This window comes from Antrostomus carolinensis, unplaced genomic scaffold, assembly GCF_000700745.2.
Source record: "Antrostomus carolinensis isolate BGI_N321 unplaced genomic scaffold, ASM70074v2 scaffold18201, whole genome shotgun sequence".
Taxonomy (NCBI): Eukaryota; Metazoa; Chordata; class Aves; order Caprimulgiformes; family Caprimulgidae; genus Antrostomus; species Antrostomus carolinensis.
The window spans coordinates 17,564-45,271 of NW_010292233.1; the positions used below are offsets into that span (position 1 = coordinate 17,564).

The following is a 27,708-nucleotide window of genomic DNA, read 5'->3' on the forward strand; positions in this document are numbered from 1 at the left end:
TCTTTCCCTTGCTCTCCTGCAGAAGTGCCACCACGTGGTTTTTGGTACCACTGCCAGGCTGCTAGTGAGTATCAGTGGAGAAAAAGAATGATATGCAAAGGTGTTCGGTTTTAGACTCAGCTTATCTGATCTGTATCCAAATGTTTTGTGAAGTCCACAGTTTGTCCTGGGAACGTGTCAAGTTTCAAAGAGGAGTGATAGGGCAGCTTGTCACAGTCACCTTTTATATGTTTCTCGTACCCACAAATGGCAGAACGCTTCACCCAAAATGATTTTGTCAATGGCAGAGTTACTTGTAATTAGGAAGACAGAGTTCTGTCTTCCTAATTTAATTCAATAATAACTGCAGTATGTTCTTCTTAAATTGGACAACTTTGTACGGATTTCAAGCCCATCTGAGCAGAATGTCCTTCCCTTAATAGTCTTTGTGTGTATCTTCAACATGAAGTGCTAATTTATAATAGGGTAACTCAGAGGTACTAGTTTGTATTTCAAACTTGGAAGCGTTCTGCAGCTTTACATATATCAACAAAGTTAAAGTATTTATTCCGTTGTCGTGTCTGGCTTGGCCTGCCTTGTTTCCCTTGTGACTCGTAAGTAGTGTTTATAGATTCCAGTTTGTTTCTCTTAGGATACTTCCTCCCCTTGTATACAGGGGGAACAAAGTTGGCCCATGTTTTCCTATGTCAAATACTTAGATAATGGCCCTTTAAAAGGGGGAAGCGTGTGTGTTTGCTCACAACCCAGGCTTGCCAGTCTTCTGCTGAGGGGAGCAAGGTTTTGATAGCTCAATCACAGATGCTGCCTGTAGAGAAAAGATGTGTGTGTTTGTGTGTATACATACGTGTAGATAAAAAGGCACAAAGGAGGGGGGAACTGTATCATTTAAGGAAACAGGACTTCTCATAACTTGTTTGTTTGTTTTTTCCTGCCCCACTCCTCGTTAGGTGACGCCACTCATAAGATCCCTATATCTGGATTTGATCTTCCACGTACTTGTTACGCAGTTGTCTTACGGGAACTTCTTGAGTTTGTCCAGCCAACCGCAGGTGTTCGGCCTCGCTTTTACTGCAGGGTATGCTCAAGGTCAAAGTAAGATGTTCTAAATCAAAACCTCACATTTCACTTCTCTTGGGTGACTAAGGAAATCCTTCACTCTAAAACCTGATCAGTGTGCAGATGAGTAGAGAAAGACACTCTTTTCCAAAGTTTCCCAGTTCCATGCAAGAAGAAATGGACCCCGAAAGCTAACCTTTTGGGGTTAGCTTTTTATAAAGCAGACACCCAATCTCTTAGGCTTTTAAGATTGACTTAAATTGTTTATGCTGAATAATAGTCACACAATCCTGCTTTTCTAAGGAATGTTTTTATTACTTTCTCCCCATGAGAATACTGTACATCTTAATTTTTGCTCAGGTTTCATTTATCGATGACCAAAACCAAACATTAAAATTCAGAGGTGTCTAAGCTTCATGATAGCTATATTCCATTTTGATTCCATTCAAGCCTAATGTTAATCATTAAAAAGGCAGGAATGGTCAAGATCTTGGGCTCCATCCATAAATAAAGGGCTAGGAAGAAATACACATGACAAAAATTTCAGAGCACTTAATGAAGATACCTGTGGGATGGGTTAATCTTTAACCTATCCCCAAACATTAGCCCAAAATAAGATAATTTTCAGGAAGAGTGTACATTCAGTCCCACAAACATTTGAATTTTATTTCAGAGGTGACTTTTTCAGACATAGTCAGAAGTCTTGCAGGTGCCAGAATTATCTACTGTATTTCTTCAATGTGACTGAAGTTTTCTTTCCTCTAGTCTAATGATGCATTCCGAATTATCTGGTGTCTCAATCGAATGGCAAGCATAACAGGTGGGAAATGGAGAATTTTTGCCTCCCCACCCCAAGAAAGAAGGGTTATGTAATCATGGGCAGCTGTATTTGAAAATCTTCACGTCTCAAAGGTTTCAGAAAAGCTGGTACCGATAGCTAGAAATAACTTTGCATGCTTCTCCCTCTTTTCTTCCCCATCAGTGACAGTTAAACAACAGCATGATCAGTTAACTGGGTAAGAAGCACATCTGTAGAATAATGTACACTGTTTCTTGCTCAGCCAGTTAAAGTAGCACTGGAGGCAGATTACTGTGAAGGTGAGCGTGTGGTAACACATGGGAAAACTAACAGCTTCTGAGGAGAGATGGCCCACAAGTGGGATATGTAATTACTGAGGTGGAGAAAATTATGGGAATATAGGATGAGCCACTTTGACAGGAAGCCAGGTTTTATTAAAACCACTGGTGGAATAACTTAAGGTTTTAAGGTTGATGCTGTGGTATGAGGTTGGGCAGTGAACAGGGACTGATGGAGAAGTGAGCTGAGCAGAATATTCACTGACTCTTTTGTTCTGCTGACCTGGATTTTCTCTGAGCTATAGGCTTTGAGAGCCATCTAGAGCTTCTTGCTGTAGAAGATCTGGTGATAGAACTGTACCAGAAGAAATACCAAAAGGAACCATCCAAGACCTGGGTGTGTAGAGAACTGGATGTCTTCCTGTTTGATTTCTCCAGTAATACCAGGTATGTTGGGTTCTTTGTGGAAGCATGTCATAGCCTGACGTGTCTTGGGGCGCTACATACAGCTTGTGTGCTGCTAGGTAGAATGTTCTGGGAGCCTTCTAATAAGAAATGCCTCTTGTCACATCATGAGTACAACTGGAAGTGAAAAATAGTTTCCTGAAAAAAGTGTAAAGATAAATGGCTTTTTAATACTGAGTCCTACACCTAATTTAAAGGGGGGGGGGGGGGGATGGGAGTGATGGTAGTAAAAAAAAGGTAATAAAATATATTGTGATATTTAACTGAAAATCATAAAAGTGAGAAGATTCAGACTCTCTTAGAAGTGTAATTTGGGTGAGACCTGGCTGGGCTGTTGCTGTGCATCAAATGCCTTGTGCTGCTATGATGAGGGACAAGGTATGTTTGCCAGTGGTATAAATCAAGTTCTTAAGCCTAAGGGTTAACCTAGATCCTATCTTTTTTCTTCTGGAATGGGTGTTCTGATGGTTTTTTATTACACATTTGGAATCCTATTTACTTTGTAGGCTTTTTTTTTTTTCCTATTTATCTTGAAAGGTAAAGCTTTTTCTGCTTTCAGAATCTTCCATGTTTGTACAAAGAAGTGATAAGTAGCTTGTGGTATTGCAGGGGAATACTTGGTGATGACACAGTTAACTTAGATATACTTTAGTTTTTCCTCTGCTACTGTCTTAAGTAAGAATGAATAATTAGATCTTAAATTTTAGTAGAACCTTTAAAAAAAATATTTTAAGCCTGCTTACATTATGGGTTTTAAGATCCATTGAGATAATTAGTGTCACTTTATCCTTTTACAGTCAGACAGTTTTCTATTTCCATGAGTATCCTCACACTGGAGGGAGACTTTAACAAGAATGGAAAAATGTACTTGAAAACACATTTGGAGAGGAAAGTGGAGATGCTTAAACTAAGAGGAACTACTTCGTGTTGATGGGAAACTTCAAATTATTACCTTTAAATTCCATTTGTCTGTTAGGATTCTCTTTTCTCCCTTCCCCACACTTCAGCATGAAGCAGGTTGCCTGTTAAGCGTGCCTTTTAACGCTGCATAAACCTCTTAGAGCTTAGTTATTGAATGGTGACATTTTAAAGGTACCGTATGGTCACTGAGACAAAAAGATAACACCTTTAATATTTTTTCCTGTTCCTTCTGACCAGACCAACAATTCAAGTTGATTAATGATGTAGGAGCTTGTGAAATAAGCCTGAACTTCCTTTCATGTAGGTGCAAGTGGCATGAAGAGAACGGCATACTCTGCTGTGCTTTGGCATCCTGTAAGAAAATCGCGTGAGTATTGCTAATTATCATCAGTATCAGACTTTTAATTTTGTTATAGATGCATGTTTTCAGCTCTGGCTTCTCAGACTGCTTAGAGCCCTGTAGTTCTAGATCTTAGAATCACAGAATCACAGATTGGTTTGGGTTGGAAGGGACCTTAGAGATCATCCAGTTCCAACCCCCCTGCCATCAGCAGGGACACCTTCCACTAGACCAGGTTGCTCAAAGCCTCATCCAACCTGGCCTTCAACACTTCCAGGGAGGAAGTGCTGAATCTTGAGTTTTGAATCTTGAGTTTTATTTAGTGTTGAATCTTGAGTTTTATTTATTTCTTCCACCCCCAAGATTTTGTTCTATTTGTAACTTTCCTTGGTTTTTGTGTGGCTTAGCCACATTATATTTAAGTCTGAGCACTTAAATATAATGTAATGTCTGTGATAGTAATGTCCATCACTCTGGAATGAGTAATGATGGGCATTACTCATTCACTACCTCCACTTACTATTGGAGAGTTGAGAGATGTGTTTAATTACAGTTTTTCTTCAGAGGTTTAGTATACCTGTATTTGTTGAGAAATTCTTGGTATATTCTAGTGTATCTCTACTCTGGAAACTTTTATAATGCCTTACATATAATGTAGATGCTTAAGGTTCTGTGATCTTTTTAGTTTGGGGAAAAAGAAAGTAGATAGTTGGGAAACAAGGAGATGGCATTTAAGATCTTAGTCAGTGGAAGTAGCACTTTGAGAGGGATAATAGTGAATAGTTTTTATTTAAAAAAACCCTCTTGTTATGTACTGCTATGCCTTGCAAAAAAAAATTGTTTTACACACTTGTAAGTGGCTACATTTGATAGTGTGGAGAAACAGTTGTTTTAGTTTAATGTGTAGCTGTAGGATAGGCTGGTGGTCTTGGAATATGCAGGCTAACTATATAGCTGCTGCAATAATGTAATTCTGCCCTCTGTCACCTGCTCTGTGCATCTCAGTCTGCAGTTGCTTTTGTTTTCCAGTTGAAGAACTAAAAATGCTGTGCTTCCATACATGAGCATTACAACTCTCTTAACCAAACTCTTCTTGTTTTCTTTTTTTTCCTTGGTCAAGTTATTGCATCAGTAGATCTTTAGCTAATGTGTATGGAGTCTCACTGACAGCAGCTCACCTACCTCTTCAAGATGCTGGTTATGATGAAAGCAGAAATACCAAGATGGTGGTACTGGATGCTGGACATTTTCAGGTCAGATTCTTTTAAATTGGTATCTTGTTTTCTTTCTAGTGAACTGAAGTTTTTTAAACTTGCCAGTTTCAGGTTAGCTGTTTTCTCTTTGGATGCTGTCTTTTGTGACACATATTGGGCAGACTGATGAAAGAAAAATAATCACTAGCTGGGTCATTTCCTTTTATTTTTGATCATAATTAGTAGGTTTCATGAATAGTTGTGTATACACACTGCATTTTAAAAGACAGATATATTATTTTGAATGTTTATTTCTTCATACAGAAAATGAAGACTGAGGGTTCTGGATGTGACCGAAATTTCAGTTCTCCAAGTCCAGATCAAGAATTTGTCCCTTCTGATGGTGAGTTTGAAACTTTCACATTTCTAAGGGGAAAGGGGTATTTAAACTTAAACCAATTGCTGCTTTTTCAAATTTCTGGGCTTAGATGTTGCCTGTCAGTGGCATAAAGGTTAAGCAACTCTGCATGAACTACGCTTATTCCTGCATATTGATTTCACTGGATTTCTGAAGACATAAATATAAAGAGCTGTCCTTTTCTTACAGGACACAATCTTATGGTCAAAAAGGTCTCTCAAAATTTATTTTCTTACAAATATTGCTCTTGGATTTAAAATCCCTTGTTTTTCTGCTACATGAGGTCCATTGTCATACGCTTAGGTGTTCAGAGGCAAGACCATCTTTCAAATACTCTCCTTGCTCTTAAGTCATTATATGTGCAGACTCAGCTGGTACTTATTGCAAGTGTTCTGATTTAACTCAGTTTATGAAGACTGCTCATTTTAAGTTGTCTTTTTGGAGGTGAAATTTTTTTAATGGAAGGCATGTGAGCTCAGTTCATCTTGGCAGTTCATGGCTGATCTTCTGAGGAGGAGAATCAAGTTTGCAAGAGAAATAACTATAAGAATTCTGAGTTTGCAGCTTATTTTCTTGCATATAAAATCCACACAGAATTAAACTCTGAAACAGTTCCAATTAGAAGTCCTGAGTTCCTATCGTCTTGGTTTTTATAGAGGACACAACCCCTTCTCTGACTTTTTGTATTAGAACTATTGAATAGGTTCAGCTCCACAGCGTGTGAAGAACAATTCCATTAATTTATGCAAGCTTTAAGGCTGATTTGATTTGCAAATTGTATTTAATTTAATAGGTGATTCTCCATGTGGTGTGAAGACTTCCCTTTATGGAACAAGTATCGTGCGAGGAAGAGGAGTTACTCGATGGCTGAAAAGTGCATCTAATCTGTCCAAGTCTTTCAGTGACTGAAAATCTTTTTCACATCCAGGACAGCTGTAAATTCTGATTTTCCTTATTTCTTTAGAATAACCCGCAGTTTCTCCAGACTGCAGTTTTTCATCTTATGTGCAACCCCTGACACTTTGAAGTTCTTGTTAGAATGATAAAACTATTGACTGGATTTAAAGAAGACAAAAATCTTGTTTATTAGCAACAGGAAGACTTATTTTGAAGGGACCTGACAGTTGCATCCTTCCTTTAAAAACACCTGTCATACTAGTTCTGTTTCTTAATGGATGGAGTGCAGATCCAAGATTGATTAGTCAGTATCATTGAACTAGAAGAATTCTTTAGTGGCCCATGTGACTTTAAACAACTACTTTATTTCTTCTTTAATAACCTCCTTCCCCTCTTCTGCATGTGGAAGGTATAATTTCACTGCATAACAGTCTCTCCACAAAAAAACTGTGTTGGGGAGGAGCATTGGAGGTGTGAAGGGCTGCACTTTGGGCATTTAAAGGTGTAACAGTCTTGAAGGTTTGCTCGTAATCTATCAGTTCCAGCCATGATGAATTTGAGTGGTCATTCAAGACAAAAAAGCAGACTTCCTATGTCTTGGAAGAAATGTGGGGCCAAATTTATCCATCTATTAATGTTATTTTAGAGGCACAGACTATACACATCAGGAACAAGTACAACATGGATACTGCTTTTTCCTTTGCCTCAGTTTTCTGCTTAAAAAACACATGTCCCTCAAACTTGCAGACTGAAGAGGAGTGTAGGTGTTGCTGGTTTGTTGTGAGGTTTTGTTTTGGTTTGGTTTTTTTGAAAGGCCTATCAAATTCTAACTGACACCTTAATGTGCAGATATAATTTCACATTATATCTGCACATTATGGTTTAGTCAGTCTGGGTAAATATCAGTCATAATTATTTGAGGGCACATAAAAACTGGGAAGTTTTTATGTATCACTAGGAAGTTAGATGCTCCTTTTTATGGAGGTACAAGTCTTGGAATAGTCCTTAAAAAGTTGTCTGAGCCTCATCCTTAGTCCATGTGTCTTTAAGCAACTGATTCTTAGAAATAAGAGGGTTTGGGGTTTTTTTTTTTTTTTAGTTGTTTCTATATTTTGTTCCAATCGAGGTCCAGTTGTGAAATACTATTTCTATAGCAACTAACAGTGAGAAGATACTTGTTTCATTCCTTGCAGGAACTTAAACTCCAAATTGGGTAGTTTATTCTTTTGTGCAATAGGAAAGAAAACCAACAAACAAACAAACTGAACAAAGCCCAAAATCCAACCAAAATAAGAAGTCAATACTTTTCTGAATAAACTCCAGCATGCTGATCAGTAGGTTAAAAAAAGGTCAATTGCTGTTTTAGTTGGAAACCTGTTAAGAGTTGCTGTGTGGCCAGTTTGAGGCCCTTATTCCAGTATTGCAGGATCACTGAACCATTTTGTTGCCTCTTAACTGACAATTTACTTGTGTCTCTGAATTTTCTTGAATTATTCTGTATTTCCTTCCTTTGAGGCTGTTGTTCTACCTGCTAAATTTCACCAGGTAAGGGACTGAGATTTACCACTGAAGCAACTGGGGATGTTGTAACAGAGTTAAGAGTCTATATTTAGTAGTGGTAAAGGCTTCTCTGCACTGGAATAGAGTTGTTTAAGTTTCTTCAGTAACAGCCATTGCTGCATGGGCATTTCAGAACACACTGGACTGTAATCTTGGAATTATTTTCAGAGGTCAGTGTTGCAATGAAAGTTTCATGTTTCAGTTCTTAGGAAAAAGATAGTTCATTATTCTGAAAACACTTATTTAGTGTCAGTTTAAGTACACAAACCTAAGAGTATTTGATACTATGCTTTAGGTGTTATGTATCTTCAAGACTGAGATAAAGAGTCTGAGCAGAAGTGGAGAAATACAGAAGTAGGGTTCCATGGCATGTCTGTACTTGAACAACTGTAACTTAAAATAGTTATGTAAGCTGTAGAAGAACTAGTTCCATGCTGTAGGCAGTGGGCTGTTAGCTAGGGCAGTAACTGCCTTAGTGTAATAACCAACAACCTGTGGTGGTTTTAGTAGTGACAACTGTTGAGACCTGTATAGTGAAAATGAGTACACTGTCTTGGTGTAGCCCATGGAATGCTGTTATTCTGCCTATATTGAGGGGGATCCCTAACAGCTATTAGAGGATGATAGAAAATTCTTTCATTTTGGAGCTCTGCTTCCCTGGCTGCTTTGCTATTTGAAACTCTGTTTGATTTCTTGAAAAATAAAATTCTGTTTAATAAACACAATACAGTAATGCTTCTCTCCTTTAATGGAAATTACAGATGGTGGGAAAGGCGGCGACTTACAACCTTAACACACTTCTTGAGTGTAAGGAATAGCACTGGTAAGGCACAAACTGTGGGTCAAAATCGTAACAAAATTCTCCAGGGGGAATAAAACCAAGTAAAGGCAGAATGGCTCTTGAGCAGAGTTTGAGGGATGCAGCATGGCAGCTTTACACCTGAACTTTCCACATGGTAAAAAGTAACTAACTTACTACTCTGTGCATATGAGTGTATAGATATTATACAAATACAACTGTCTGAAGAGTTGGTTATCTAAGGGACACAAGCAGATTCTATCAGGTGTGACTTTCTGTCCTGTCAGTGTAGCTTACTCAGTCCCATGACAGTTGTGGGTAAAAGTCATCCTGGCTTTGCATACACATTAGAGAGTTAATAGGTATTTTTGCTCCTGTTATATGAGTAAGTAGATGAATTGTGTGTTACTCCTCTCTACTATAAAAGGATCTGAGGGTCATGAAGACACAATGGACTGTGGTGACAACTTTGAGCTAATCTGTGACATCAGGATATTAACCTGTAATCACATATTTCTTCTGTTACATTCTACTCAAAAATTATATAACTGATACTGACAAACAGCGCATGTTCATGTAGAGTAAGCAGAAGTTACTGCTTCTGTGTAGCAGAAGCTGTGAATTTGGCTGTTACTTGTACACTTCTGGCTTGTCCACCTTCTCCTTTCAGTAATTATAGAAACTAGTTATGCAGAATAAGTTCTCACTGACTGCTGTCTCTGCTTCAGCTAAGAATGTTCTTAACAATATCCTGTATTCCGATTTAGCAGAAATGTTTTCTCAAATATGTTCATATATACTGTAGATACAACAATACCCGATTTTGAAGTCTTTAATTTGAAATTTGTTTTGGAAGGCTGATCTTACTAGTAAAGATCAAGGTGAAGAAGGCATTCCTCGACCTTCTTCATGTCCTTTATGACCAGGTCCCCATTCCCATACAGATGCACCCACAGGAGTCCTTCTTGTTGCCTTTCATGTGCTTCACCAGATTTAGCTTTGGATGCTCTTTGGCTTTCCTAACCCCATACCTGCACGCTCACACAGCATCTCTGTATGTCTCCTAGGTCGCTTGTCCTTGCTTCTATGGTGTGCTTCCTTCTTAGGCCTGAGTTTTGTCAGGAACTCTTGGTCAACCTCTGCTTGTTTTCCTGTTTATCTTGGATGAGGTGATACTTGAAAAATCAACAAGCTTGCCTGGACCTCTCTTCTCTTCAGGACCAGATGCCATGAGATTCTTCCACGCAGATCTCTGAAGGGCAAAGACTGCTCCCCTGAGGTTCAGGGTTATGATCCTGCTTTCTGCTTTTTTCCTTCCTTTTAGTATCCCAAACTCCACTATCTCAAGGTTACTGAAGCTAAGTTTGCCCCCTGCTTTCACCTCCCTGACCAGCTCTTTCTTGTTTGTAAGTATAAGGTCCAGCAGACAGCACTTCCCTTCCTTGACTCCTCAATCACTTATATCAGTAGTGTCAGGCTTCTTCCAGTTGTCTTGAAGGCTTCATGTACTTCTTCTCAATAAGGCTGTCTACAGCAGACACCCACTGGAGTGTCACTCGTGTTGGTCTGCCCTCTATTCCTGACCTGTGAGCTCCTGATTGGCTCACTGTCCATCCCCAGGTGGAGTTCTGTGTGTTCCAGCTGCTCTCTCACATGAAGAACAACTCTTTCTTCTCACTGTCCATCCCCAGGTGGAGTTCTGTGCGTTCCAGCTGCTCTCACATGAAGAACAACTCTTTCTTCTCACTGTCCATCCCCAGGTGGAGTCCTGTGCGTTCCAGCTGCTCTCTCACATGAAGAACAACTCTTTTCTTCTCACTGTCCATCCCCAGGTGGAGTTCTGTGCGTTCCAGCTGCTCTCTCACATGAAGAACAACTCTTTCTTCTCACTGTCCATCCCCAGGTGGAGTTCTGTGCGTTCCAGCTGCTCTCACATGAAGAACAACTCTTTCTTCTCACTTCCCAGGTGTGAGAAAACAAGCTGGACAGTAAGTGATGTGTGGGAAGGGAAGCCTAGTAACCTCGTCACTCCTGAGCCCTGTAGGCTCAACACTTGTGCCAGTTTCAGGATCTGATTTATAACTAGTTATCAGAGAGTGTTTGCTGTGTCTAAAGTAAGATTAATCTTTATTACCTCTTAAGCAATATGTTAATCATCAAAATCTTAGAAGGAAGGCAGTAATTTGGTGGGGATTTTCTGGGTGGAGGGTCTGTCAAGTATTAGGTGTTGGATTTTGCTGTTGGAGTGTATGTCAGACTGGAGGAAGAGGAAGCAGTACCATGATGCCTGATTAAATGGCACAGTAGATACTTACTCCACTGGGTGTGTTCTTTGTCAGCTGCTTGGGGTGAGGTCCATGCTGAGTCATACCCAAATAGAAAGCTTCCTTCCATTTCAGGAACTTTGAGTATCGAGCCATCACATGTCAGATGGCATCATGCTGAAAGTTAGATTCTTCCAAATGAGAATTTGTGTTGAGAGAATGAAAACCTGTATTTAGGAAAGCCCTGTCTGAACTTCCTTGCAAAACAGTTGTAGTTCCCTCTTCCTGCTATCTTTTAAAAAAACTACATAATTAATACAGAGGGACTGTGCTTTTTGACCTGCTAATTGAATCTAAAAGTGCTAATCCTTCCCCATAGCAAGAATTTCAAACTTTCCCCAAAACTGAAGTGACTTAAGTGTATGTGTGAAACTGAGTTTTTAATTTCTGGTTGATAGGTAGATGTTTATGGGGCTGACTGCAAAGGCTTTAACATCTTCTGATTTGGCAGAGTAAATGTACTGTAGGGGGGTGGGGGAATAACAAGTTTGTTATCTAGTTTCTGCTCTGTTGATGTCTTCTGCAGGATTATCATCCTTCACTTCCACCCTAGAAGAGCTGCCAGTTAATTTTTATTGCAATGATTCAGTAAAATGAAGAAATCTGCAAACACTTTTATTAGTCTAACCCTGTATTATCTCTGTTCCCTCACTTTTCCTTGGTTCTGTTTCAGAAGCTCCCACAAGCTTCTCTAATTACCATTTTCAAATAATTCCCCTTACTCCCTAGTGAACAGGTGAAAGGCAGGAGAGAGAAGTTCCAAATTCCCTTATGTTGGTCTATAATAAATTCAGTACTAGTTCCAGTGCATCCAGAATTAATCTTGATGGTTTGCTCATGATGCTGTGAACTTCTTCAGGTAGAAGACTGCCTTGGTGTCTTTCCTGGGACAGATGATAGAAATAAATAGAAAAGTAGTGCTGTTACTCTAGCAACGAGAATTGTGAGATAATTAACTCTTGTCTCTCTGATCAGTTCTGAAATGTGCACTGTACTGAATTTTGTAATAAGCAGTGGCAGTGTCAACTTTTATGTCTGTGTAATACTGTAAATACCTCTCAAAATCCTGAGAAGAGCGAGGAAGGCAGTGAGAGCAGACTCTGGGGTTTATTTGGGAAATGGGTAGGGGTGGAATCCCTGGGGGGCAGCTCTGAAGAATAAAGGAGTCCGTTAAGGTTGGCAGTTCATTAAGAAGAGTGTCTTTCAGATGTAAGAACAGTCCAGGAATGCAAGTAGATCTATCAGGGGATTTTACAGGAAAATTGTGGTTGCACCGTAGTCCTAGTGCAGTGTATGGGAGGTAGAAGCAGACATTGAGTACAAAGGAAGAACCCACAAACACTGGCCAGGCATGTAGGGGTGGTTTTTGGAAAGCCAAAGCTCTCCTGGAATTGATACTTGTAAAGGATCAAGATCAACAAGAGTTTTTATGACTTTGTGAGCAGTAAAAGACTTGAACAAGGAAAAAGTGGTCCTGTTGCTGAATGGTGATTTAGTGACGTGGCTGGAGTTAACACAGATAAGGCTGAAGTGCTCGGTACCCTTTTTGATTCAGTCTTTACTTAATAAGGTCTCTGAGATCTCTCTACTCAGGAAGAGTTTCAGGGAGGAGGAGAGCACTAGCACTGAATGAAGATTGGGTCAGGCAAGAGTGAACTCCATCACTATGACCTCTTTAGTGTCTTTAGCAGTGACCTGCAAGAAGTGATGGAGTTCACTCTTGCCTGCAGAAAACACCAAACTGGATACGCTTAAGGGCAGGACTGTCATACAGAGGGACCTAAACAGGCTGGAGGGGTGGGCTACAGGGACCTTGTGAAGTACAGTGAAGTCCTGCACCTGGGCAGGAAGAACCCCTTGCAACAGTATGGCCAGGACTGGCAGGAGAGCAACGCTCCTGAAAAGAAAGCCCAAAACCAAGAAGGGAACAAACAAACAAACAAAAAAACCCCAAAACAACAACAACAAAGGGAATTTTGAAGGTGAAATAGGAACAAGGGTGCTGATGAGAATGCTTACCTTGCAGGGTGTATCAGAGAACTGGGAATCCTGACTCCTCTTTATCTCCATGCTTCTCCTGCATTGTGATCTGTCTCTTCAGTTGGGTCACTTAACTTCTGTCTCATCACTCTGTCACTCATAAATAATAGTGATTTGCTTTCAACAGTAGACCTTTGAGTTCCTTGGATGAAAAATGTCTAGGTAGGAATAACTCTTGAAAGCTAAGTGACTGCTATTAGGAACAAATAACGAACACTTCCCCCCCAACCAGTAAGCTATATACTATATTACCTTTAGAACATTTTAAACAAGCAGAAATGTTGATGTGAATGGAAATAAAGCTGGGAAGTGAGGGAGTAATGTGTTGGGGAGATGTTCCTCCCCTTTAAACCCAAGAGGGAGATGTGGTGTAGTCCTGGTTAATGTAATTGCTCTGAGCAGTGCAGGGTGAGTTGATTTTTCAAATTGCATGCAAGATTTCTGTCCTGCCTGCTTTTCACTGGGTTACTAACTGATGAAGTGGACTTCTTCACTTCCTTCATGTGCTTCACTGTAGAGTAGATGGCCTGCTGCAGGTTGCTGAGGTAGGGTCAGAATGAAAAATTGGTAATTTTAAAATATCCCCTTGGTATGTCTTGGTGAGAGCTTCAAACCTTGTGTTCTGGTTCATCCTGTTGATGCACAGATAAAGCTTGTACGTGCATATTCTTCCACGTGAAAGTTGAACATAACTAAACAGTAATTTACAATGGGCTCTAGAAAGAGTAAAGTAGGAACTTACTTTCTTGCCTACTTCCCATCTTTTGAGGGAAGTGAGGATTGAAGTTAGGTATATGTACATTAATTCTTTGTAATTAGTTAAGTATTGGTAGCTTTCCCCATCTTCCCCCCTCCCAGATATATTAGTGCTTATTTAATTTTGTTTAAAGTTGTGGGCATACACATATGGAGTTATTGCTGCTTCAAAAGACATACAAGATACACAAGTAATTAACTCAGTCACAAGAGAACTTTGGAGTAAGCTAGGAATTTGAAAATGTATATTTCTGTCTGACTGAGTTTAACAAATTGGTTGGGGAAAAATGCACAAGTTCCAAAATGTTAGTCTTGTTAAAAATAAATAAGTAAATTATTAGCAGCAGTAAAATATATCAGCCATCTCACTATGTGCTATCACTTAGTTTATTTCCTTGTGTAGAACTAAGCTTAGCATTGCAGAACGTAAGTAGTTCTGCTTTAATGGTGGTGAAGTTTGACTTTCTTGCTTTTACCTTGCTGGTTCTTATGGAACCTGCTTACAGAGAATTGAATTCCTGTTTTTGGAGTCATTATGTAACCTCTTCTGTATTTTGTGGCTGGTTTCTTCAGATAACTTAATGCAGATTTGCTAATCTACATTTTTCTTTATGGTTAAAGTGACCAGTGTGCAAATGTCACTTCAAGACTTCAGCTGACAAGCAGCAATTAAGCTTCACTTACAGTAAGAGTGAAGAGTCTGGGGTAGCTAACACAGTGTTAAAATGGTTTAGAGGCCAGAACCAGTTTCTGTCCCTCAATTCTTCTGATAATTATCAAATCCTTTTGCTGGTCTTTCCACTTCAGGTCTTTGAGAATCCACAGTATTATCGCTGAGCAGAAGCCCTCTTCAACCACAGGGTAGAGATGTTTGTGAGGGAACAAGGAGTGCTGACTAATGTCTGAAACATTTATAAAAGAAATAGCTTTTGTTTCACAGTAAAAACTTGTTACAATGCTAATTAGATAAGTCATACTATACTTGCTTGTTACAGAAGAGAATAAAATCTGTATCAGCTCTGTTTCTGAGCTGTGCACCTATTTTTTTATCTGCTTTCAGCTTCTGTGTTTGAAATTCTTTTTTTAGTCATCCATTTTTGCAGTGTTTTGTCATGCATCTCAACTAAGCACAGGAATAGGTCCTCAGAATGTCTTGCTGAGTTGCATTTCAGGTTGTTCATTGCTAGAAAGATTTGGGTTTGTGCATACTTTGTAAAGAACTCTGGTTATTGGTCTTGCAGTTGTTTTTAGTACAAATGAATAATTATATTTGAAGTACTACATAAAATGAAGGCAACCAGAAAATAAACCACAGTAGGAATTGTGGTAATTCGGTTTGAATAGTTCAGCATCTCGAAAATGCTGCCTGTGTGTAGGAGTGTTGCTGGTTCTTCTTTAAAGTTGTATTTTAGATTTTTGTTCCAGATTTAAAAGTAGCTACCTGGGGTAAAAGATCTGTGGGAGACATTGCAGTGAGTTTCTGAAACTCCTGAGATCAAAATTGCTATAGAGAGTTTTGAAAGGATAAATATTGTAGTGTAAGTCATTTATTGAACATCTTTTTTAAAAAAAACCAAACAAATCCACCACCAAAACCACACAAAAAACCCCCCACCCAAACCAAACAGCTCTTAATTAGCTTTAATACCATATTGACAGTCTTTTGGACAAAGACAGCCCATTCTATTCCAAAGATAAGGTACCAGGGGTGGGAGTTCTCTCCACATTTGCATGTTTTGTGCATACAGTGCTTCTAATTAAATTGTTAGTTTTGAATGAAAAGGTACTTCTCCCTTCCCTCTGCCCCCCTTTTCTTTTTCTTCCTTTCATTAAAGATGCACTTGCCATGTACCTGCTCTCTCACTGTCAAATTTTTCAGAAGCAGCAGCCAAAACAATGAGCTGTTTCTGACTTGCCTGTGCAACAGTCAGGAGGAAAGGATAATGTAATGAAAATTAGTATTTAGGAACTCTCTGAGCTGGAACTCATAAGTTCAGGAATCTGACAGCTACTTTTAAGACAGAAACTTACTGTTTCTAGATGTTATCAGCTGCCAATTACAAATCAATCTAACTTCTTACCTTATCAGTTCCTTTAGTATGCGTTGTTGTTCCAAACAGGAGACTTTCATTGGTCATCTGTGAATTTTTTTCCTGTATTTTTATTTATATGTGCATGTATAATATATACAAAGAACACATTTTAAAAAATGTCCTTAAAAATCAGCTTGTTTCAGTCTGCATGAAATTATTTTTTTATGCTGGGCAATGCTGTAAGCTGTGATATTTGCATAACACCATAAACAAGACCACCCTTCCTTGATGACTTGCAGTTGGTGACCTTGAAACCTTCTGTGGATCTGGGGAAACAGCAGCAACTCTGTTCTCCAAATAGACCTGACTGGCTTCTTTTTTCAGAAAGTGGGAAGTTGAGAAGACTGGTTATTTTTGGATGACTGGGTGAAACAGTACTTGACACGCATTTTTCTGCTGTGAGGTTATCTGTTAGTACTCGTTGTATGTTAAGTACTTATTTCCAGGGAGACAAGGATAGTCTCTCCCAGAACTTGAAGGCAGAGCCATTAGCTTTCATTTTATTATTCCAAAAAAATCTTCCTGCAGTAAGAAAGAGGGGTTGGTTTCTGTTCTACAGTGGTGTCTGTGCCTCAGCAAATCCTGAAGTTGGCATTGGCCTCTTGCTTCTTTCTTCATTCATCTTCAACATCGTCCTCTGCTCTCTGGTTCCTTGTAGGCATGTCCTTGGAGTGTTCGTTTCTGTCTTCTCGCTCCCTAAAACATTGTTCAGGAGTAGAGATGTTAATTAAAACCAGGTAGAAATTTTACTGAAGAGGTTTTGTGTTAGAATGGTTTTAGACTGCTCTAAACTGACCTGGAAGTGTGTCAAACTGAACTCCATAAATTAAGTGTTGCTGGTGGTGCAAGAGGTGTGTGAGCTACATTTTTTTATTCTATAGCATGTATGTAGAATGATTGAATCACCTGGTTGGAAAAGAGCTTTGAGATCATCAAGTCCAACTGTACCTGTCCACTACTAAACCATATATATCTCTGAGCACCTCATCTGCCTGTCTTTTAAACACCTCCAGGGATGGGGACTCAACCACTTCCCCAGGTAGCCCGTTCCAGTGCCTGAATGTAGAGACAGGGTGACTGGTGTGTGTTTTCTCATTCCACTTTTCTTCCAATGGTCTGTTTCCATCATGAGAATAAACAAAAGGTTTCTATCTTGGAGTGATAACTTTGAATACAGAACCTCATGGTGATTTAGGCTTACAAGGACAGAAACAGCTCTAGGGGTTCAGAGGAGTGAGAAACAGTCTGGGCTTTGCTTATCAAGTAGCTGTGCACGTTTGACTGACTTGGGCTTGCTAATTCCCTTCCAAGGTTTGAATGTTTGGGTTCTACCCCAGAGACCACAGAGGGGTCTGGCAATACTGGGTATATTCTGTGAGGAGAGATGGGAGCCACTGGGATAGAAACAGAAAGGAGAACGCAGTGCACACTTCCCTTGAGTTCTTTTTTTTCCTTCTGTGCTTTCCACTCTGTATGTTGATGCTGGAGGGAGAACGTGAACCCTTCCTATATCCCATTTGCTCTTCTAGAGAAAGGAACTTACGTCATCTCATAGTCGTTGTTCTTGTCCGCCCGGCAGCAGCAGCAATAGGCTAAAATACCAATCACTATAATGGCAGCCACGGCTCCGCCAATGATGCCGGCGTACAGAGCTATGTTCATGGATGCTGCGGAGGAAGAGAAGAATTTTGCAGTGAGAATGATCTCAAATGCCATCAGCACGATCGCTCAACTTCAAATCCCACCACCAGGTGTCAGCTCTCACTACCAGATCCAGGCTGAGTGCAAGCCGCGTTTATTTGACTACAGGAACTGGAGTTAATTCTGTACTGAGCAGCTGAGTCTGCAGGAGCAATTAGTTGCTAGTGATACGGAGGAGCCCCTGGATCTGCACAACTGCTGTACTTTGTTGATACAGTTTAGTTTCAGACTTTGGGAGCTCAGGCCTATCTCAGTCTACACATTTTTTTGTCACCTGTGAGCTAACTCTGAGTTAGTGTTTTGTGAGCGTGTAAACCAGGGCAGAGAATCTGTCTTAAAGGTAAAAGTGTGCTGTTTTCTTGAAACAAAGCAGAATTTTATACTTCTGCCTACTTTGCCCCATGAATCCTTTCCCACTTAGCTAGGGCACTTTGGTACTGCTGTTCCAGCAAGCAACCCCGTCTCTTACGTGGCACAACGCTGACTGTCATGTTGCAGAATTCTTTTCCCACAACGTTTGTTGAAGTGCAGATGTAAAAGCCAGAGGTGTCCGCTGAGATGTTCTTCAGAGTTATTTGTTCCCCTGTTGGAAAACACAAATGCAGTGCAAGAAAAGGCAAAGAATTAAAGCAGGGAAGGAAGTGGGGACAGCAGCCCTTCGTTTCTAGCGCAGGTAGGAGTGGTGAGAGGCTGTTAAAGCTGATGGATTGCTCCAGCTTGCTCAGGAGCTGCCCTGCTCATCCCTAGGTTTTAGTGTGATTTGTGGGACGACACACGGAAGGGTGCTGTTTTGATTACAGGGAACATGTGGCATTTGAACATTCCTTTTAGAAAGAAAATTGTAGGTGGGGGGGTGAAGAAGTATGTGTGCTCAGTGAAAGCTTTTTTTGCATCAGATTTTACTGAGAAATATAAGGTGGCCCAAAGTGGCATCTGACTTTGAGAACTGGCCATCTGATGAATTAACTTGTAAAACAACAAAAAAACTCTTCAATCCTCCAGCTCTTAGGATTGCAGATATGAATTCAGGTCTGTGGGGGAAATAGATTTCTAGTCCTGGAGAGGCCGTGCAGAGTGTCACAATAAATGAAGGAAAAGAAATGCAGTGATATGGCATTGCTGTGCCACTGATGTTTGCTGTCCAGCCCAGCAGAGCTCAGGACCATATACCAAAGCTGAGCTCTGCTCAGGCAGTCAGATCTTGTTTGTTACATCTCCAGCTGACATTTGTATGTGTAGTCTGTGCTTTTTGCATGTGATCTACTGATAGAGGACCAGATTCCTGCTCTAAAAGCAGGAGGCTCTGAATACTTTTCAGTGACTTTTCCTGTTTTATTTCCCCTGTGATCTCACTTCTTTCCAGCCCACTGATGGGACTGGGATTCTGTTTAGTCTCTGCTGGCGCCTAGCGACAGATAGTAAAAGAGCATGCTTTTTAAAAATTATTATTCAATACATACTGTCTGAGTTTACTTCACTTTTTTCCTTTCAGTGTTATGTTTATAGCTCTCAGAGTTGCAGTCTATTCCTGGACTGTGAGTCCTCCTATATTACATCAAAAGTACTTGACTGGTGAGTCAAACTGGGGAAAAATGCAGGTCAGATACTATAAATTTTGGAGTGGCTCCTGAGGGGATTCTGCACACTCTGCAGCACTGGGACTTGCTTAGCACAGGAAGAAATGGCTTGTAGTGACAGCAGGGTGTCCAGCCAGCTTGGGGCAGAAGGGGACAGTTGGCATGCTGTGTGGACATCAGTGCTCTGATGAGAACTGGTGCTCATGGTAGGGGGGTTGGAACTGGATGATCTTTAAGGTCCCTTCCAACCCAAACCAGTCTGTGATTCGATGAGGTGGGAATGAATCAGAAGAGGCTCCTGTCCCCTGGAAGAACAGGGTGATGGCAGAAGCAGGTGGCAGCTGCTGCTCTAAGACACACATCCCGGTATGTTCAGGGCTGTGCATGGTGCGTTGGCACCACTTAGTGGCCAGTGAAATGAATAAGGTTTGTGTCCCTGGTGACTTTTCATCTTCTGCATAATTTATGCAAGAATCAGCGAGCAAGTTTTGACTATTCTGTTGAGTCTGATCATACTTAATTTACCTTCTTAGCGATGCTACAATAACTTAAAGCAAAAAGGATAAGTTCAGGTACTCAGTCTTTCTGGAACTGAACATACCAGAAAGAAACAAAGTTGTTTAGAGGAATAAATCTGAATCCTCTGTCACTATTACACTTCAGAGACTATTAAACCCTCACTTCTGTGTGCGTAGTTCTACAAAAGGTCCCATTATGGAAATTCAGTTCTTTTTTTCTTTTCAGGTTCTGACTTAAAATGAAAGCAAATAAAATATTGGGGCCTGTGTGACAGTCCTAAAGAACTAGAAGCCTCATTTACGCTTTGAAAGCAAAAAAAAATTCTGATACCACTTTCCTCTAGGTGAGGAGTCATCTCTGGAAGGAAAGTAGTTTCCAGACCCAATTTTTGTTTGCCTTCACAACAGAAAGTGACGTGGTCATTGTTGAGTGAGCTGGGATGTATGGAAACACCAGTTAGAAACCTGGATGTTATTCCTCATGTTGTGTCCCCTTTACGCCCAGCAGTTGAGAATTATTTCTGTCTGCTTCCAGGGTGAGACAGCTTCCTCACCAGATGAGAGCTGAAGTGAAAATCTTACTGACCATTGTTACTTCAGGTAACAGTCCTTTTCCCCTTGCTAAGTTACTTGTGAGTGTGTCTTGTATCAAAGGGACAACTGCTCAAAATCCTGTTCAGAGAACTTCCTGGAAAAAGCCTTAAGTGCATTTTTGTGTTTGCATTTCAAAATATTTCCAGCCTTGATGTACAGAGAGCTTGAAGACTTGGTGTCTTTGACTTTCCCATACCTTCTGTTGTTTGTAGTGGCCGGGGCTCGTTTTGGACGTTGAAGCTTTGCCAGGTGTATCTGGGCTTTGGGGAGCCCTCACGAGAAGTGCAGGTCAGATTGATTGTCTGCCCGTATTCTGCTGTCCCCAAAATCTGGCATTCTGGCTTGGATGGTGCAACTGAAAGAAGAAAATAGGAAGGAATTTTAATAATCAGAAGTAGTTTTTTTGTTTCAACCCATCTCCTGCTCCTGTGATTTTTATTCTTGCTGAACAGAGGCTGGGCTTGCACCTGCCACCTTCTTTGCAAAGGAACTGGAGTGAATTGGTCTGTAATTGGTTTTTCCCTTCTTGGCACTGGTCAGCCAAGAAAGAGTTTTAAGATGCTTTTTAGGATGTGTTTAATAGTGTTGGGTAACCCTTCCTTTGATAACTGGAGTATGACAAGCCACAGGGGGAATGAGGAATGCCCTGTAATGAGGCAAGGGTTATTAGGAAAGTGAACTATACAACTTTAAAGACTATTTTCTGCAGTCAGGTGTCTAAGGGCGCTGGATGCTCTAAGCCTTCTACCCTACTTCCGTAGTAGTAGGAAAAGACCAAAGATGGAATTGTGGATGATGTCTTCCTGGAATGTTTTGTTTTGTTTTCCTGTTAGAAAATCTGTTGTATAAACCAATGTGGCTATTAGAGGAAGGTCAGTGTTTTATCTAATGGATCTGGTGTTGTCTCCATCATACTTACCAAGTACTAAAAGATCCAAGGTTGCAGTCTGCCTGGGGGGGTCATCCCGTAGCCGAACGTTGCACGCATACATCCCGTTGTCTTCCATGGTCGCTGCAATGATGGTGATACTGATGTCCCCTTGGTTTACATCACCACTGAACTGTATACGGTTTTCATAGCCCTTGCCATACTGTACAAGCCCATCGAAATACCTAGTGACAGCGTCATCCTGATGGAGAGGGAGGGAAAATGATCTTAGTTTCTTCTGGGTGAGTCTACAACCTAACTGAGTGGATTAGCCCACTGTTAAGAGACAAGCACTTGGAAAAGAGGGCTTTAAGCTGCCTCAGTTTGCCAAAAAGCCAAGAAAAACATGGAAATTCAAAAGGGTCTGGAATCCCCTCCTCCCACCTTCTCTGAAGTCAGAGACAACTGATTTCTTTTGCTGGGGTTTATTCACCTTTCCTCTCTGTGACAGGACACCAATCTAAGATCGGTATGTCGTTCAAGTTCCTCTATGATTACACAAACTCCCTGGCTTTCTTCCAGCAAGGATCTTCAGAGAAGAAACCCTTGGCATTTGCTCCAAGGAGATCCCCAAAGGCTGCTTCCTCTCACTAATTCCCAGGAAGCCAAGGAGAACTTTAGAGGTCTCTTTACCTTCAGATAGTCTATGTGAATGTAGGAGACCTCAAGAGCCAGTCCATGTACTGTCATCATCAACTTAAAACTTTTTTTATAGCATCAACAATACATATATATATGTGTATATATATAAAATACATGTATAATATCTATACTTAAAATATACCTATCTTCTTAAAAAGTATGAGTGTTTCACCTATGTGAGTAGATGTAAACCCGCAGTACATCTAGTGATGTATCCTCAGTACACAGATGCAAGACCAAGAGAGAGAAAAGAGAAGGATGGGGGCTTGTATCATGCAATAGATTTGGGTTAAATTGCATCTAGAATCCGAGTTCGTTTGCATAGTTCTGAGATTAAACAAAGCCTTGAAGGAATCTTTTTCTTCCAACACGTGTTCCCACCCACAGTCCTCCTTACATCTCTCCTCCCACCCCCTCTTGGATGCTCCATCATATGTTTCTTTATGCAACTTGATTTACCGCGCTATCGGTTTTCCTCCAGACAACAACATCTCCTGAGGTAACAGAAGCCGTGGTTTTAAAATGACAGGGGAGAGTGACGTTGTTCCCTCGTGCCACCTTGATTTCCTTCTCAGGTGTTTCCACAGTGAGGGCATGAGCAGTCACCAGAACTAGGAAGAGAATAAGTTCTGCAGTCAGCAAAATGAACGACATCTGGATTCCACTTTTTGTCTCTTTGGCTTTCTTAGGTGCCACAATAACCCCCCATCCCCTCTGTCACCTGTGATGTTCCCCACTGAGCAAAAGGTGATGTATGCTGTGGCTGATTGACTGTGGGAAGCTGCTGCACAGGATGGCTAGGAGCTAAACTCTGCTTTCCATTCCTTGCTTCCCTCTTTTTTACCTAGGCATACATTGCCATGGAGTTTATAAAGATGTATTTTTTTTCCTGAGCTCTCTTTCAGTGTGACTGACATCCTTTGACAGTTCTAAATGTACAGAAAGAGACAGATAAACAGATAATACAAGTGCATCAGCAGTCTTAAGGATTCAGGCTAAACTAACAAATTGATATTGTCAAATTTCATGGATCAGGAAAACTGTCAAATAGCTTGCCTCAATCCATGTCCATAGAGAAGTGACATTTTGTGCTGGGGAATCAAAACCTGTTCATGTAATGCCCTGAAAAGAGAAAAACTTAGAAAAGCAGAGAGAGCTTGAAAGAAACAAGAGAAGAATAGCTATTCGTTTGTAAAAATGAGCAGGGTAGTAGTCACCTTTCTCCAAGAACTATGGAGCTGAGAGTTGAATAAACCAGAAATCCCTCTGTGCCCTGGTGAAGCAGGCAGGGTGCAGGGTAGGTGTTTCTTGTGTGCTGTATTCCATTTGACTTGGTGCTTAATTCATCATACTCGAGCATTAGCTAGTGACAGGTCTTCGTTATTGTAGAATTGGGCTGGAGATTTACCTCTGCCCAGCTGTAGGTGACCTTCATGCCTGTGGGAACCTGTGTTTAAAAACACCTGCTTTCTCCTTACAGATTGTGTGGGTGGTGGGGTTTTTTTCTTTTTTATGGCACCAAACTATAATTTGAAAAAAAAATCTAAGTCTAAAACCACTTAAAGAGAGTGTAGGGAGGCAAGAAAGGGAGTGCTGCTCAGAGGCACTCCCATGGCAAAGAGGAACGGGGTCCAGCAAGGAGGAAAGTGGAGGAAGGCAGAGATGTACGACCTCCCTGAGAGGGGAACGCTGTGTGTGGTGGTGGAAGTTTGCTTTTGAAAGAACCAGGCTGAGTTAGTGTTCCCTGGAGAGGATTTGACTGAGAAGTTGCCATCTAGCAAGTTTTGGGTCCTCATTCTGCCGTATCTCTTGGGTCCAGATTAGATCCACAAGGAAATGTAACTTGTGAGGGAGACAACAAAGGACATCTAGATCCCACCTTGAGTTGCAAATGGATTATGAATACGTGCTTTTTGAGTCAGGAAAAGACCATAGCCACATGCATTAGGTCAATAAGAGTAAGCCATTGGCAAGATGACTAGATCCTTGATGATAACAGGAGTGAATGATGGTATCTGTCAGAAAACAACCACGTAGGGGCCCTTTTGGGGTTTTGTTGTCACTGTGCTATTAACCTGCAGGTAGCAATCCAGGTGACTTGCACGGGGTAATGTGGGACAGTTGGCTCAGGGAGCTGCTCTGCTTTGGAAGAGGGAAAAGCTTGTGTAACAGCTTCCTGGATCCAGTCTGTTCTCCATAGCAAATGGTCCTTCAAATCTCTTCTTAGAAGTAGCCTACGCTTACAGAACTGCTGCATCTTCCCTCTCCTGAGAGGAGTTTGATGGGAATTTTCACAGCAGCCAAACCTTTTCCTCCCCTGTACCCCTCTTTCCTTCCACTGGGCAGGGATGCCCTCCCTTCCACAGCTGTCTTCAGAAGCAGCTTCAGATATTTTCATCAGGAATACAGAGAGCCTTCTATGCCTGTTAGCATCCTGATAAGGAGAGGTGACCGAGTGACCAGAGCAGGATGCTTCTCACAGAAGTTCCCACCTTTCTGTGTTCCCCATCCCATAACTGAGTTGTTCTGTGGTCTGGCACAGTTAATTAGTTAAGCGTGTGTTTTAGGCTCTTCCTCTGTGATGTGGCAGTTGTGGTTTCTGTTCTCTTAGGGCTTAATTCATTTACAGCTCCTGACAGCTATGAGGAGGAAACCAGCAGGGCAAAGTATTTCTAGCATGGTTTTATTGCAGCCACTCCCGGGTCTTTCCCTGCTCTGGAGCACCCAGGGCAAGGGCCGTGTTTGCACAGCCCCAGAGCTCTTTCTGACTGCATTTTTCATCCTGCCCTCTATATGAGAGACATGTATGAAAGGTTCCTCGTTGCCTGTCGCGACTGGATAGAGACATTTTCCTGCATTTAGGTGAAAAGCACCACCATCTGTACTAGGACATGGAGAAAAATCCATTTCCTGATCCTGTTGTTACTCAGAAACAGGTTCTACCAGGCTGGGGTTCACTGACAGGTCTTGTCTCAGCCCTGAGATAGGAGAGACTGCCCAACCCAAAGGCTTCCCCTCACAAATGCTTTTCCTTCTTCCAATTGTATGACTCAGATCCAACAATAAATGAGATCTTTGTTTTTTTCCAAACATACCTTCAGTACAGAGTCAAGGAACAACTGAACCAAACACCATGTACAAGAGAGACAGCCCGTAATAAGCAAGATGGCTTATTCATCTGTTGCTGTCACCCTAATGCCCAACTTCTTCTAATGCTCTCCCATTTTCCACCTCTCTGGCTCCCACTGCTTTCTTGTTAGGGCTCCTTCTGGCTCTGGGAGAAGCTGCATGGTTTCATTCTGGGACACCATTCAGTCACACCAATTTCCTCCTTCCTCCTCCTTGTCACATTTCACTTCACAAAGTCACCAACAGCTGGCTAGTTACAGTCAGCATGTCTGAAAATTGGGGTTTCTTCTTCAGGGGTTGGGGTTTTTTTCTGACAGAAAACAGAATCTATTCAAAGTCTGGCTGAAGAGAGGAGAGGACTGATTCTGAAAGAGCTTCAGGAAAGGAGAGACAGCAAATAGCTTCTATAGTACTAGAGGGATGGTGTCACCTAGATTTAAGCCTTAGAATTACTTTTCTGCATTATTAATTAGTATGTCTATAACATTTTAAGAAATTGAGAAAGGTTTTCTCTCCCTCTGTTCAACTTAAACATTTATACTTGTACAAAGGAAGAAAAAAAATAATCTAAGTGACGTGTCTACTTCCACTATCTCTACTGAGTGTTAATCAAAACAGAATGAAGGGCTGGAAACATTTAGAGGAGTATTTTGTTTGATGAAAAAAAATGAGATTCTGATGAAGTAAAATTGTTTTTATTGATTTGTCTTGGTAGATTTGACTAGTGAGAAATGTAGGAAAAATGGAAATGAGTTACTTCACAAGGAAATGCTCCAGCTTTTAATTCCTCAATACTTTACCTCAGAATTTAGCTGAAATTTAATTCCAAACTGAGAGAGGGGGAAACCTCTTACATGTGAAATTTGCATTAAAAGTAAATATTTTATTTGATTCAGAATGACATTAGGGGCTTTTCCTTCAGCAAGGACACAGTACCAGTTATTCACAGCACTGCAGTGAACAGCAGAAGAGGTCAGTCTGTGCTGAGATCCTGATGCAGCTCGTTCAGGGCAGCTCTGGCATCCCAACACTGCGCTGCCACGTGCTGTGCAGTTTCTCTACTCTGCTGCAGTGCAGGAATCTACTCTACCTTCTCCAAAAATTGTTTTACAGGCCAGTATTTTAACACTGAATTATTACCATTTGAGTCCTGACCAAACAGGCAAGAAGAGCTTCACCCAACAGACATATTTCTGCTCTGAAAAGTTTCCCATCTATGATTTGGATAGCACGGAAGGTGAGAATAATGAAAAAGGTGAATGAATACCAATGTTGTTAAACAATTTACGTAATGATCATCAAATCATGAGCCAAGTTATATTTGTTGCATATGGAGCACATCCTCTTTTTAAAATTCTGTTAAACTCTGTGAATTTCCTTTTTGTGGGTCTTACTGTTGAAGTGAGGTTTTCAGGATTTCTGTTAAAAAACCCGAGCAATTTCCATGTACGTGGCTTTGTCTGAAGCCTGGAAGAAGGTGTAGGAGCATTGGTATGAGAAGATAAGACAGGGCAAAAAGCAATGGAACTGAGACTGCAGGCTCTGCAAGGCAGGATGAGGAAAGAAAGGGCAAGTCTGTGATGGAAGCTGAGGGTGAGCTGGCTGGTTTATACGCGTTAGTAGGTATCGTTGTGCATCCCCTTGAAGTGAATAATATATAGAGATCACAAGTTGTATCAGAGTACATACAAACAGTAGGATTTAAACTCGTGGAGACGGATGCTACCTGCAGATTTATGGATCAAAGAATAAAACTCTTAAGACTTTTCCACTTCCAGTTGAGGAAGTTCCTTCTTTAGAGACAAATATTGTATTTAACAGAGGCCATTAAGTCTGTTTTTAAAAAATGTTTTCCAGCCTCATGAAGAACAGCATTCTTTTCCTGTTTCTAATACAGTCCTGTGGCTTTAGGAGATGCCTGTGAGTCTGGACATTCAGCACAGAGATGGTAAACACACCTGCCTGCTCATAAACATGAAGGAACTTTGACTAAACAAAAAACGAAACACACAAAGTCTATTGGAATACTCGGACTTTGTAGTGCTGTTTCCTTCCTTCTACCCAACCCTTGAGGACATAACCAAATTAGTACTTACTTGCACTGAAAACGAACAGCCAAAGTCTTTTCATTGCCATCCTCCTCATCTCTCCTTTGTTTCACCTCAAGGTGCTCTTCCGTGTAATCTCGAGGTGGCTGGGTAAGTAATTGGCTTTAGCCGAAGGGCTGCTTCGCAGTGGCATCACAAGTTCACTTCCTCAGTCTCCTTTAAAGTGCTTCTTCTCCATTCTGCCACTCCCCTCCCAGGCAGAATGACAAGCCAGATCACCAGTAGGCTTTGACATCACTTGCTGCTCTCTGCCTAGGGGCAGAGAGGAGACTTGTGAACTCCTTCCCCAGTAGTGAACTTTCTTCTCCAATTAAACTGCCTGTCCCACTTTCTCCTAACAGGCAGGTACGTGAAGCAAGAGAAGAGGCAAACGGAAGGGTGCGGTGACTGGGAGTGCACAGTACAACAATTGAAGTCATGACTGTGATGACTTGCTACTAGGGGAGGACAAGCCTCATTTATCTTAAATATTTATTAAGGGAGCCTAAGGCCAGAGTTAAAAAGGTATCGGAGTGTTTCACAACGCAGGCAGCAGCCCATATCCAGGCTTTAAGGAACTGAGGTGCTTCATT

The 27,708-nt window shown here is 41.0% G+C and overlaps 2 protein-coding genes across 2 annotated transcripts in view; one reads left to right on the forward strand and one right to left on the reverse strand.

Annotated features, from left to right (window-relative positions):
- The window catches only part of MAEL (maelstrom spermatogenic transposon silencer), a 12,182-nt gene extending 5,803 nt beyond the window's left edge, over nucleotides 1-6,379 (forward strand). The window contains exons 5-12 of the mRNA XM_010176887.1: nucleotides 23-64; nucleotides 948-1,075; nucleotides 1,822-1,876; nucleotides 2,439-2,580; nucleotides 3,824-3,886; nucleotides 4,980-5,112; nucleotides 5,377-5,455; nucleotides 6,264-6,379. Of these exons, the coding sequence (XP_010175189.1) occupies nucleotides 23-64; nucleotides 948-1,075; nucleotides 1,822-1,876; nucleotides 2,439-2,580; nucleotides 3,824-3,886; nucleotides 4,980-5,112; nucleotides 5,377-5,455; nucleotides 6,264-6,379 (758 nt within the window). The remainder of the gene's footprint in view (nucleotides 1-22; nucleotides 65-947; nucleotides 1,076-1,821; nucleotides 1,877-2,438; nucleotides 2,581-3,823; nucleotides 3,887-4,979; nucleotides 5,113-5,376; nucleotides 5,456-6,263) is intronic.
- A 10,174-nt stretch (nucleotides 6,380-16,553) lies between these two features.
- Nucleotides 16,554-27,218, reverse strand: GPA33 (glycoprotein A33). Its single transcript, XM_010176886.2, has 7 exons — nucleotides 27,125-27,218; nucleotides 22,359-22,510; nucleotides 21,249-21,459; nucleotides 20,526-20,684; nucleotides 18,110-18,223; nucleotides 17,483-17,606; nucleotides 16,554-16,635 (listed from the first exon to the last, which is right to left on the reverse strand). The coding sequence occupies exons 1-7, from the start codon at nucleotides 27,171-27,173 to the stop codon at nucleotides 16,554-16,556; spliced, it is 891 nt and encodes a 296-aa protein (XP_010175188.2). The 5' UTR covers nucleotides 27,174-27,218.
- Nucleotides 27,219-27,708: the final 490 nt, after the last annotated feature.

What these genes read in the sequence shown, in the direction of transcription:
- GPA33 (XM_010176886.2), bottom strand. Translation starts at nt 27,173, where the DNA reads ATGAGGAGGATGGCAATGAAAAGACTTTGGCTGTTCGTTTTCAGTGCA. An exon ending in GCCACTACAAACAACAGAAG is followed by an intron (nt 18,224 to 20,525) that starts GTATGGGAAAGT and finishes GTTTTCCAACAG; the next exon opens with GGGAACAAATAACTCTGAAG. An exon ending in AACAACGACTATGAGATGAC is followed by an intron (nt 16,636 to 17,482) that starts GTAAGTTCCTTT and finishes ACAATGTTTTAG; the next exon opens with GGAGCGAGAAGACAGAAACG.